Here is a 13,008-nt window from a genome sequence, read left to right as displayed (position 1 = left end):
ACTTAATAGCATAATTCAGATAAGCAGTACCACACTTCATAACAGTTCAACGCATAAACCATAAACAGTTCAAAGCAGACTCGATAGTACTTAGGAAGGAGGTGCCCCGGCCCTAGTCCTTGGCGGCAAAGGCTTCGTCGTGCTTCCCGCACTTGTTGATGACCTCAATGTCATCGTCGTCGAAGATGATGACCTTGAGGGTGTCGGGAGTGAGGAGTTTGAACGTCACCATGTAGCCGATCTTGATCTGATGAACGCCTGCGTAGGTGGCCCAACCCTGATCCAGGGTCACCCTACCGTTCATCAGCTGCACCGTCACCTTCCAGGAGCAGCCGGTGTTGTTCCTGAGCTTGAACTCCATCGGCACCGCGACGAAGTGCTTGGTGAAGTCCAGGGGCATGGGGATGGACTCAAGCTTCGGTGCAAGGATGACCTTGCAGAAGTGACTTCGGCCATCCTCTCATGGTAGTGCCCGTAGTTGCAGCGCTTGTTGCTGGGGGGCTCCTCCATGCGCTCGTCGTCGCCAGCCTCAGGCGTCTTCGGTTCATCCTCGGCGGTGGGCGGCAGCACAACCTCGTCGGGCATTGGATGAAGGGGCTGCTTGCCCTTGTTGTCAACGGCTGGGAGCACCTCCATGCCCATCTCAATGCTCTCCTCGATCTGCACACAATTCATGGAGTCAGGCACAACACATAGTTCATGACTTATTGAAGAGCATGTAATTAAAACGGCATGACTGTCACTCTTCTTCCTCTCCAACGCGCCTATATTTACTCACCCTGCCCAACACTACTTACCCACCCCCTCTCTTCTCTCACTGTCAACCTTCCTCCTCCCCATCGCATGAGCTCTAGCTCTAGCTCCAACGCCTGACATGCAGAAGGAATCTAATGCAGTGCTCATGAAGGCCACTGCAGAAGAGCTGAAGACGCTGATTCCTGACCCAGCGAAGGGCGCGATGGCAGTTGACATCATTCGCTGGGCCATGAATCAGGCCGTCTCCGATGACGCTAAACAGAGGAAGAAGTGGTGCAAGTACAAGAACTATTGGGCTCCTAATGACCGCCGTGCCGCAGTGTACTGGGAGACGGCTATCGCGCCGTCGGCGGTCATCGGTGGGGAGCCTAAGGAGGAGGAAGAAGTGGTGTAGATGCCAGCGAGGGCGCCGGAGCCAGGCCGTCGTACCTGGCAGATCGACCTCGACTCTGCTGAGGACGATGACGACGACGACGACCCGCCGGCCCGCACGGCGATGAAGAAGAAGATGAAGGCCAGCGGCTCGACCCGCCGCTCCGCACGCCGGTGACGGCCGCCGTGGTGAGCCGGTGTCCGTTGTGTACCCCTATCCCCCAATCCCCCTTCTGCATCCGCATCTACCGCTATTCCGATCTTGCATGAACTAGTTTGAAGTACTATGAACTCGTATGAACTACCTCTACATGCTTATCTACCTCTATTCCCCATTCCCCTCCACCGTGGATTGAATCTATCACTGGATCGAACGGGAAAAAGTTCTGCATGTCGAACAGAGAGAAGTGCTTACCGCCATTGCCATGGGCCAAGTGATGATCCGCTCGCCGGTGATGGAGTCCGGTGGTCTTCTTGCTTTGCTCCGACCCGCTGCCGCCGGTGAGAGTTGGGAGAGTGGGGGGAGAGTGGGGAGAGGGAGCGGTGAGGGGCGGTGAGGCTAATAAATGCCGGCGCTTCGGGAAGCAACGCGGCTTCTCGAGCATGGCCGCGCGTGTGCAGCCGCCGCCGCCCACGTGCACCGCTCGGGCCTGGCCCTGGAGAAATTGCCGATTCGTGCGTTCCCAGGGAGCCAGGCCCAGGAGTGCTTTAAGGTTCGTGCCATGCGGGCCGAACAGTGAAAGCAGGCAACCAATCAGCCCGTTTTCGTCCCGCGCGAGCCAGGCCGGGCCTCATGCAGGCTACCAAACACGCCATAGGTGTTTGACAAATTGCGCAAACCATTATTGTTCTTTCTCTGTGTGCTCTTCATCGAATATGGCCTCAAATTGATCATGAAACGTTATAATGTGTAGGTGAAAAATTGTGTCAGATGTACTTCAACGATTCTTCGTCAGAGGGGAAGAAGATGATGACGATTTCGAGGTGGCATTGGACGCGACCAGTCAAAAAGATGATTTCCAGAGACCGAGGCGTGATTCTTAGACTAGTTGTATATGGATTCTTCGAGATAGAACCCAATGTCATGATGATCTACTGAGGGATTACCTCCGTCAAAAACCGTATACCCCCGCCCCCACCCAACTATTTTCGACGTCGATCTCGGATGCATCAAGTGCAAGTCCATTGTTGATGATTATATCGGTCGTGCGAGTGCTTGCGTATGGATGTCCGGCCGGCGCCATTGATGTCTATGTGCGCATTGGAAGAGATCTCATCCTCGACTATGTGAACAGATTCACCAAAGTAGTGATCGAGATCTCTGAACTCTGAACCGGGGTATTTGAGGGCTCTCACTGATGAAGCTACCGAGAGGCTCATGGCAGAGTGAAGAGAGAGGTTGGCTAGGGATGTTTGGATCCATTGACTATATCCATTGGGCATGGAAGAATTGTCCTTTGACATGGAAATATCAGTAGAAAGGTCATTGCCATGATCCAACCATCACTCTTGAGGCAGTTGCATCACATGATTTATGGATCTGACATTTAACTTTTGGATGTCTAGCTCTCATAGTGACATCAATGTCCTCTAGTGATCTCGTCTTTTTGCAAGGTTTATTGCCGGTGCCCGGTGACACTGTGACTAAAATCATTGGCGGCAGAGGCAGAAACTCTACATTGACACTATAGCCAAAATCATTTTAATTTATTGTTGCTCGAAAGCCTAACCAAGCGCATGCGTTGGACACGACCATATAGTTTTCTGTACGTCCCTTTCCAAACCGGATTCTACTATCTCATGATAAAGGAGCAAAGCATCCTTCAACCAACAGTTAGATTCTACCAGCTAAAAAAAAGAGTTTGCAAAAATGGTAAAAGGGTACACAAGAATTTTGAATGACAAATATAAATCTTTCTTCAAATGTTTCAACTAAAATCTCTTCGGAGTGAATGAAGTGTTCTTTCATGAAACACCCCAATATGGGCACAAGCAAAAGCAACCCCTGCAGACCGTCCTCAGTACGGGTGGTTCCAATACTTGACTTTTTGAAAGTAAACAAACTTTGCTGCACCTACAGACTAAATCCTAAGGAATTAAATTTATAGAGTGAGTTGTTTATACTCAATTGATATAATTTTTCGGAGGAAACTTGTAACTTCATTCATACTCCCAACCCTTATTGGTACCAAGAACCCAGAAGTTATAAATAACTTGGCATACTAAGAATTACAAGGAAATTTCTTGGAGGCATCTGCTCCGATGTATCAATCTTTGCGAGATGAAAAACTAGAGACTGCACTGGACTAGAGCAGCGATATTGTCAATCGTTCACCTGCACAAACTTGGTTACTACTAATCAAAGCCATGTGAGTCGTCCATGCAAAAAGGTGGGAAGCTGTGAGTGATGAACAAACTTGGGCCAAGGATGGTCCCCTATAAGTGAAGGTCATTGAACCTCAAAATCTTCATGGTGATATCAAGGAAAAGTCCCAGCTCCACAAAGGACCAAACCAACAAAAGCAACATGGCATAATAACATAAACTAATCAAATCCGAATAACTAGCACTGCGAGGACACATAACTCTATTGTTCCATGACACTGTCAAGAGGCCGTGTTATTTTATTCAAAAAATACCACGACGACAAGTAGATGCCAACGGAAACCACAGATTTCTCGAAAATCTAAGGTCCCCTCACCTCTTATCACCAAGATGACAACTAGAGGGGAGGGGATTGAAAGTTCCTCCGGCGGCTGCTCCTAGGGTTTTCGTTTCTCTTGTGGTATGTCTTGTCTATTTTGTACCTTCAATTCATAGACTGAGGTGGCAACATGTGGAGGAGGCTCACAGAAAAAATATGGTTAAGTGAAGGTGGGAGAGAAATGTTTTTCTTTTAAATGTTGACCGGAGAGCACCTCCAAAGAAGGAATGCGACACATAAAGGTGAGTGTTGAAAGAGAAGAAAGAATAGGAAGGTTGTTGGTTTTATCGAGGAAAACCATATGAAAACCTGAACTAGGGATCGCCTACAGGGAGCAGGCTTTGGTCCGGCCCAGTAGCCATGGCTTGTCTACCAATGTCATGTTTGTTTTTCTTCCATTTTTAATTCACATTTGTGTTTTATTTTTTATTTTGTTTATATGTTGAAATATTCTAAATATACTAATACGAAAAATGTACAATGTGAATTAAAAAAAGTAGAAAATGCTAATCATGTGTATGGAAATAAGTTAATCATGTTCACGAAAATGTTTATACATTGTAAAACATATGTTTGTATAATTTTAAAAAATGATTCGTACATTAAAAAAACTTATGTTACATTTAAAAATGCTCACAAGTTTTAAGAATGCGTTCGGACATTAAAAAAAACTGTACACATTCAGAAAAGGTTGCATAGTTCAGAAAATAATTATCGTTTAAAAAATGTTAACATGTATTTGAAAGAACGTTCAAAACATGTATTACAAAAATGCGAATTTTTATAAAATGTGTTTTAGATGTACATGAAAAATGTGTAACATGTACAAATAAAGTAGACAATAAAACATATATTCGGAAAAATGTTAATCATCTTTTGAAAAATATTAAACGTGTGTAAAACATATGTTTGTATAATTTTAAAAAATGATTCGTACATTAAAAAAACTTATGTTACATTTAAAAATGCTCACAAGTTTTAAGAATGCGTTCGGACATTAAAAAAAACTGTACACATTCAGAAAAGGTTGCATAGTTCAGAAAATAATTATCGTTTAAAAAATGTTAACATGTATTTGAAAGAACGTTCAAAACATGTATTACAAAAATGCGAATTTTTATAAAATGTGTTTTAGATGTACATGAAAAATGTGTAACATGTACAAATAAAGTAGACAATAAAACATATATTCGGAAAAATGTTAATCATCTTTTGAAAAATATTAAACGTGTGTAAAACATATGTTTGTATAATTTTAAAAAATGATTCGTACATTAAAAAAACTTATGTTACATTTAAAAATGCTCACAAGTTTTAAGAATGCGTTCGGACATTAAAAAAAACTGTACACATTCAGAAAAGGTTGCATAGTTCAGAAAATAATTATCGTTTAAAAAATGTTAACATGTATTTGAAAGAACGTTCAAAACATGTATTACAAAAATGCGAATTTTTATAAAATGTGTTTTAGATGTACATGAAAAATGTGTAACATGTACAAATAAAGTAGACAATAAAACATATATTCGGAAAAATGTTAATCATCTTTTGAAAAATATTAAACGTGTGTAAAACATATGTTTGTATAATTTTAAAAAATGATTCGTACATTAAAAAAACTTATGTTACATTTAAAAATGCTCACAAGTTTTAAGAATGCGTTCGGACATTAAAAAAAACTGTACACATTCAGAAAAGGTTGCATAGTTCAGAAAATAATTATCGTTTAAAAAATGTTAACATGTATTTGAAAGAACGTTCAAAACATGTATTACAAAAATGCGAATTTTTATAAAATGTGTTTTAGATGTACATGAAAAATGTGTAACATGTACAAATAAAGTAGACAATAAAACATATATTCGGAAAAATGTTAATCATCTTTTGAAAAATATTAAACGTGTGTAAAACATATGTTTGTATAATTTTAAAAAATGATTCGTACATTAAAAAAACTTATGTTACATTTAAAAATGCTCCTTATGTACAATCCATATGAAAAATGTAGACATGTGTTGAAAAAACCCAAAGACAATCAGAAAAAGGTGAAAACAATGAAAGAAACAAAGAAATAATATAAAAAAATAAGAAGGAAAAAACACAAAGAAAAAACGATAAAACCATGAAAGAAACAAAAATAAAACTGAAGAAAAAAAATTCAAAACCGAAAAAAGAAATAAAAACAGGAACCGTCCGAAGCGAACTGTAGCCCATTACGCTCGAACGCACGAAAATGGGCTGGCCGGTACTTGTAGCACCTATAGGCGATGCCTATTATAACTCAAGTATGGGCGATAGATTGCATTTGCGCCTTGGATCACGTGGACTCCACGTCCAAAGAAGCCTGGAGACGGAACGACGTCCCACCCGACGACCCAGGTACCAAACCGTGCCGCTCCCCGTCTCCGGAACCGCAACGGGGTCCACGTCCAGCACCAGCACCAGCACCACCACCACCACCTCGCCCATGAAAAGTGGCACCGGACCGAAGCCACGACCGCCTGCCAAACCACGGACGTGACCGCACCGCACCGCAACTCGACACCGAACCAACCCGATTCCCCCCACCCAACGAGCAGCGGAGCGGAGCGGAGCGGCCTCTATAAACAGCCGCGCGGCCGGTCACGCACGCCTCCCAAAAGCCCCACCCCCACGGACCCCAGCAAAAGCGCCTCGCCTTTTCCTTCCCCTACCTCGGAGCGGAGCCAAGAGCCGGAGGCGGCGGCCAAGATCAGCAAGATGTGCTGCTGCCCGAGCAAGGCGTGCTGCATCTGCATGCTCATCATCCTCGTCCTCATCGCCGTCGGCCTCGTCTTCGGCTTCGGCGTCTACACCCGCGGCTTCCACAAGCTCTCCTCCAGCATCCACCTCCAGGACGGCGCCTCCTACCGCGCCTACGGCCACCTCAACCTCGCGCCGCCGCCCGCCTACTACTAGAGAGAGCCCACAGGGCTCCCTCCCTCCCCCGGGATCTACTCCGCCAGCAGCACGGCATGGATTGGGCTTCGTCTCCGGCGTTCCGTCGCGCGGTGGGGATCGATCCCCTGCACAGCGTCATGCCGTCTGCGAAGAAGAGATTCCGGGGCCGGTCGATTTGCATTGATTTTCTGCTGAATTAATTCCTTTCGTTGCTTCGCTCCGATGATGTCGATATTTTAGCAGAGAGTATATTTACAGATTGATGATGACAATTACCGTTACTGTATCCCTCCGTTTGCGTTTTGTTAATTACTGCTGCTCATTAGTTTAGTGCTTCATCACGGCTCCGTTTGTGCCTGTGGATTACTGCTCATTAGTTTAGCAAATACTCCATCACGGAGGCACATGGATGGTCGGGGTTATCCGGCGAGTTGCGATAATCTCGGCGTCTGGCCTTGGCACTTGGCAGCATGTGCTTTTCGGTTTGGCTTGACGCACGAACTGCACTGCACTACGCAAGGAGTCAAACGCTTTCGGGGGAAACGGAGTGACGTCCACGCTAGTCCGTTCCTGTGTTGTTGTGTACTCTACGATACTTCTCGTGGGTCATGGTCAGTCAGCATATTTGGTTGCCCGTCCACTGAAAAGGTTGTAGTGGTTCCGTTGCCTTGCACGTTCGACCTGCTGAGTTGAAACGGCGATGCCGTCATGTGAACTACTAATCACGTTCGACCTACCAAGCCCTCCCCAGCCATCCGATTGTTTTGTGATTCGCAATGCAGTTGGATCCCACGCGAGGGAATAGTAACTTCTAATCGTTGAAACTTGCGAATTTTTCGGTCGCTCGGACAAGATTCAGAGTTGAGAATTCAAGCGATTTTTTATGCAAAAGTTGTGATTTTGTCTATCACTCATACCAAGTTTAAAAGGTTGAAACTCAACTTTTTTTAAAGAACTCCTCCAAATGTATTCAAAATGGATCTTGTTTGAAAGCCATCGTCACGGAAAACATGAATGTGAAAACACAATTTAATTTGGATTTTTTGTTCAAAAGTTATGAAATATCGAAAATGGAAAGCCAAAAGAAAAGCACGCCCGAGGGACTCGGTGCCCCCGCACCTGCGTGCCACAAACACTCTCTGGCATGTGCTTAATCATCATAATAACTGCTACGGTGTTTTGGTCCCAAAACTGCCCTAAAAGGCCGACACATCCCCTCCACTTCCCTCCGTGGCAACTTCCACTTCACCTATCAACTCTGCTCGATGGCACGTTGCAACCCCATGGCCGCCAACATCAAGCAAAACCCCACTCATCAAGCATCAGGAGAAGGAGCAGGGGCAGGAGGAAGCAGTGTATGATGAGAAAGAGTGGTGGACTGATCACACGCTCGTTGTGGAGGCTGCTCGGAAGATGGACGTTGGGAGGGACCGCCATTTTGGGACCACACATCCGTTGTTGATGCCGATGATGGCACATGATCGGAGTGAGACAAGGCCGCCTTGGCCCGTTTACGCGTAATGGAGGCCCAAAATGCCTCCGCCCGTGTATCGCAGGATGTGGCCAGCCTAGCCCACTTCCGCGAGATTGAGGCCACCAATGCCGCATTCCGCGTCGACATGTCCAACGCTGACAAATCCCACTGCCGGCGTAACTAGTATTTTAGTTAGTTTAGTTTATTCAGTTTTTCTATATGTACTACAAGTCACAGTGTGGACTCATTTTTCGCCCCTAGTTATGAATGAAATTGTTTGTAGTTCTAACTTATATGAACATGTTATCGCAAGAAGCCAAATTTACACGTGTTGTGCATGGGTGGGTTGGGGAATCAAGGAAGAAAGAGTTAGCTAATGACATACGAGTCCCACGCGCAAGGAACTTTGGAAGGCTGTATTTTGCGGTTTCTGAGTTTGAGCTTTTTTTTGCATGGTAATACTGCTGAAATTTGAGATGGGCTCTAGGCCCATATAGCAATTTCTGAAAAATCTCTAAGGGCCCATGTGGGTTATATGGCACTAGGTGTAGTGGGAAGTTTAGTCCCACCTCGGAAGGGTGGAGGAGTTGGACCTCCTTATAAGGGTTTTCTCTTCTACATGCTATTGGAGCTTGAGAAGAGAAGAGGCCCTCGTGCACTCCTCCTCCGTCGACCGCCACGCCTCGTCACGACGCGCCGCGGGTTGTGGGATTAGGCCGAGCCGAGATCACTCCTACGCGCTTATTTTTGCCAGTCACTAACGGAGAGTTCTTTGACAGCTGGGCCATGATCTGAGACGTCGGATCGTGGGTCGAGCCCACGTCTCTCCACGCGGCTGCGCCTATATAAGTGTACGGTGTCTCCTAACCCTAGCCGCCACGAACAGATCACATCTGCTCCACGCGCACGCCCACCGTCGTTCCCTTGCTGCTGCTGCCGCCGGTGACTCCACCCCGTCCGCCGTGTACATGGTCGACGGGAGAGCAGGTCTCCGAAACCACGCCCTTCTGGTTCCTGTATGGGGTGAGGGGCGAATAGGTTTTTGGGCAGCGATTACGCGACTGCTCGCTTCCGATCGTCTACTTCCTCTACATTCGCGTCGCCTTCATCATCACCATGTCCATCGACGCCGAACGTGCCGCCGCCGAGAAAGCTGAAGCCGACAAGAAGGCCGCCGAGGACGCCGCTGCTGCCACCAAAGCCGCGGCCTCTGCATGGCCTACTGGAGGGTATAACTCGTTTATCCCGCTCCTACTGTTTTCTGTTTTAGCCATGCTAGCGTTATATGTAGATCTTTCTGCAATTAGCGTAGTATGTGCTAGCTTGACTGAATATCAGTATGCGTTTATTTGTGTCAATGCCATGCTAGTGATTTACTCGTGGATTAGTTTAATCGAGAAATTGCCTATTTATTCAACAAATACGTGTCTCATTTATATCATAAGTATCATAGTACAAGTCACGTAACCGACCTGACAAAACTGAAAAGACAGCAGAAAGCTAGCCTTTGCACAAAGGAACAACAACCAAGAAGTAAAATTACAATCAAGATTGAAGAAACCTCTGAACTTGACACCAACGCCCGTCACCTGCCTCTCGAACCACCACAACAGCCACTAAAGGAAAAAATGACGGATCACCTTCACACCCGAGCTTGTAGCGGCTCCATCGCTGATATGCAGCTTTGCGGACCTCCAAGGTGGCTCACCAAAGGCAAAATCATTACGGTTGAACGAATCAGACCGGGGCAACACCCCGGACACGCCATCGAACTCCAGATCTGTCACCCCCACACAACTAGAACGCCGGAGGAGAAAACCACATCTGCCATCCACGAACCGCGAACCCAGCACACGATCCACCATCTTCCATATGCCGCCGATGCAGACCACAATCTGCATCCGCTCCTGGACTACCTTCCAAGCTCCGCGCCGGCGCTGGAGCAAACACCGTCGCAACGGCGGAGGCCGAGGACACAGGTCCACAACAAGGATGTCGCCACCGCCACGCCATCTTTGCTTGAACAGACTGATTTCCAAATGAATCCCCTGAAGGAAATATGCCCAAGAGGCAATAATAAAGTTATTACTTATTTCCTTATATCATGATAAATGTTTATTATTCATGCTAGAATTGTATTAACCGGAAACATGATACATGTGTGAATACATAGACAAACAGAGTGTCACTAGTATGCCTCTACTTGACTAGCTCGTTGATCAAAGATGGTTATGTTTCCTAGCCATAGAGAAAGAGTTGTCATTTGATTAACGGGATCACATCATTAGGAGAATGATGTGATTGACTTGACCCATTCCGTTAGCTTAGCACTTGATCGTTTAGTATGTTGCTATTGCTTTCTTCATGACTTATACATGTTCCTATGACTATGAGATTATGCAACTCCCGTTTACCGGAGGAACACTTTGTGTGCTACCAAACGTCACAACGTAACTGGGTGATTATAAAGGTGCTCTACAGGTGTCTCCGATGGTACTTGTTGGGTTGGCGTATTTCGAGATTAGGATTGTCACTCCGATTGTCGGAGAGGTATCTCTGGGCCCACTCGGTAATGCACGTCACTTAAGCCTTGCAAGCATTGCAACTAATGAGTTAGTTGCGGGATGATGTATTACGGAACGAGTAAAGAGACTTGCCGGTAACGAGATTGAACTAGGTATTGAGATACCGACGATCGAATCTCGGGCAAGTAACATACCGATGACAAAGGGAACAACGTATGTTGTTATGCGGTTTGACCGATAAAGATCTTCGTAGAATATGTGGGAGCCAATATGAGCATCCAGGTTCCGCTATTGGTTATTGACGGGAGACGTGTCTCGGTCATGTCTACATAGTTCTCGAACCCGTAGGGTCCGCACGCTTAAAGTTCGATGCCGGTTATATTATGAGTTTATGTGTTTTGATGTACCGAAGGTAGTTCGGAGTCCCGAATGTGATCACGGACATGACGAGGAGTCTCAAAATGGTCGAGGCATGAAGATTGATATATTGTACGACTATATTCGGACACCGGAATGGTTCCGGGGGTTATCGGATATATACCGGAGTACCGGGGGGGTTATTGGGCCTCATGGGCCCAAGTGGTGGAAGAGGAGAGGCAGCCAGGAGGTGGCGCGCGGCCCCCCTTGCCCCAATCCAAATTGGGAAAGGGAAGGGGGCGCGGTCCCCCTTCTCCTTCCTTCTCCCCACCTCCTCCTTCCCCCTTCTCCTAGTTGGAATAGGAAAGGGGGCAAAACCTACTTGGAGTAGGATTACCCCCCCTTGGGCGCGCTTCCTCCCCTTGGCCGCCCCCTCCTCCTCCCCTCTTTATATACGGAGGAGGGGGGCACCCCATAGAGACAACAATTGATCCCTTGGATCTCTTAGCCGTGTGCGGTGCCCCCCTCCACCATAATCCACCTCGTTCATATCGTAGCGGTGCTTAGGTGAAGCCCTGCGAAGGTAGAACATCATTATCATCACCACGCCATCATGGTGACGGAACTCTCCCTCAAAGCTCGGCTGGATCGAAGTTCGAGGGACGTCATCGAGTTGAACGTGTGCTGAACTCGGAGGTGCCGTGCGTTCGGTACTTGATCGGTCGGATCGTGAAGACGTACGACTACATCAACCGCGGTGTGCTAACGCTTCCGCTTTCGGTCTACAAGGGTATGTGGACACAGTCTCCCCTCTCGTTGCTATGCACCACCATGATCTTGCGTGTGCGTAGGAATATTTTTGAAATTACTACGTTCCCCAACAGTGGCTTCCGAGCCAGGTTTTATGCGTTGATGTTATATGCACGAGTAGAACACAAGTGAGTTGTGGGCGATACAAGTCATACTGCTTACCAGCATGTCACACTTTGGTTTGACGGTATTGTTGGATGAAGCGGCCCGGACCGACATTACGCGTACTCTTACGCGAGACTGGTTCTACCGACGTGCTTTGCACACAGGTGGCTGGCGGGTGTCAGTTTCTCCAATCTTAGTTGAACCGAGTGTGGCTACGCCCGGTCCTTGAGAAGGTTAAAACAACACTAACTTGACGAACTATCGTTGTGGTTTTGATGCGTAGGTAAGAACGGTTCTTGCTCAACCCGTAGCAGCCACGTAAAATTTGCAACAACAAAGTAGAGGACGTCTAACTTGTTTTTGCTGGGCATGTTGTGATGTGATATGGTCAAGACATGATGCTATATTTTATTGTATGAGATGATCATGTTTTATAACCGAGTTATCGGCAACTGGCAGGAGCCATATGGTTGTCGCTTTATTGTATGCAATGCAATTGCCCTGTAATTGCTTTACTTTATCACTAAGCGGTAGTGATAGTCGTAGAAGCAATAGTTGGCGAGACGACAACGATGCTACGATGGAGATCAAGGTGTTGCGCCGGTGACGATGGTGATCATGACGGTGCTTCAGAGATGGAGATCACAAGCACAAGATGATGATGGCCATATCATATCACTTATATTGATTGCATGTGATGTTTATCTTTTATGCATCTTATCTTGCTTTGATTGACGGTAGCATTATAAGATGATCTCTCACTAAATTTCAAGATAAAAGTGTTCTCCCTGAGTATGCACCGTTTCCAAAGTTTGTCGTGCCCAAACACCACGTGATGATCGGGTGTGATAAGCTCTACGTCCATCTACAACGGGTGCAAGCCAGTTTTGCACACGCAGAATACTCAGGTTAAACTTAACGAGCCTAGCATATGCAGATATGGCCTCGGAACACTGAGACCGAAAGGTCGAGCGTGAATCATATAG

The 13,008-nt window shown here is 46.4% G+C and overlaps 1 protein-coding gene across 1 annotated transcript; it reads left to right on the top strand.

Annotated features, from left to right (window-relative positions):
- Positions 1-6,457: 6,457 nt before the first annotated feature.
- Positions 6,458-7,089, top strand: LOC109757582 (uncharacterized). The gene has a single exon (XM_020316408.3). It carries the CDS (start codon positions 6,572-6,574, stop codon positions 6,767-6,769), a length of 198 nt encoding a protein of 65 aa, XP_020171997.1. The 5' UTR covers positions 6,458-6,571; the 3' UTR covers positions 6,770-7,089.
- Positions 7,090-13,008: the final 5,919 nt, after the last annotated feature.

Source organism: Aegilops tauschii, chromosome 5 (assembly GCF_002575655.3).
Source record: "Aegilops tauschii subsp. strangulata cultivar AL8/78 chromosome 5, Aet v6.0, whole genome shotgun sequence".
Lineage (NCBI taxonomy): Eukaryota > Viridiplantae > Streptophyta > Magnoliopsida > Poales > Poaceae > Aegilops > Aegilops tauschii.
The sequence above is the reverse complement of the archived record's forward strand: the minus strand, read 5'-3'. Positions and strand labels throughout refer to the sequence as shown.

Excerpts from the sequence above, each read along its gene's own strand:
- LOC109757582 (XM_020316408.3), top strand. The coding sequence starts at position 6,572 with ATGTGCTGCTGCCCGAGCAAGGCGTGCTGCATCTGCATGCTCATCATC.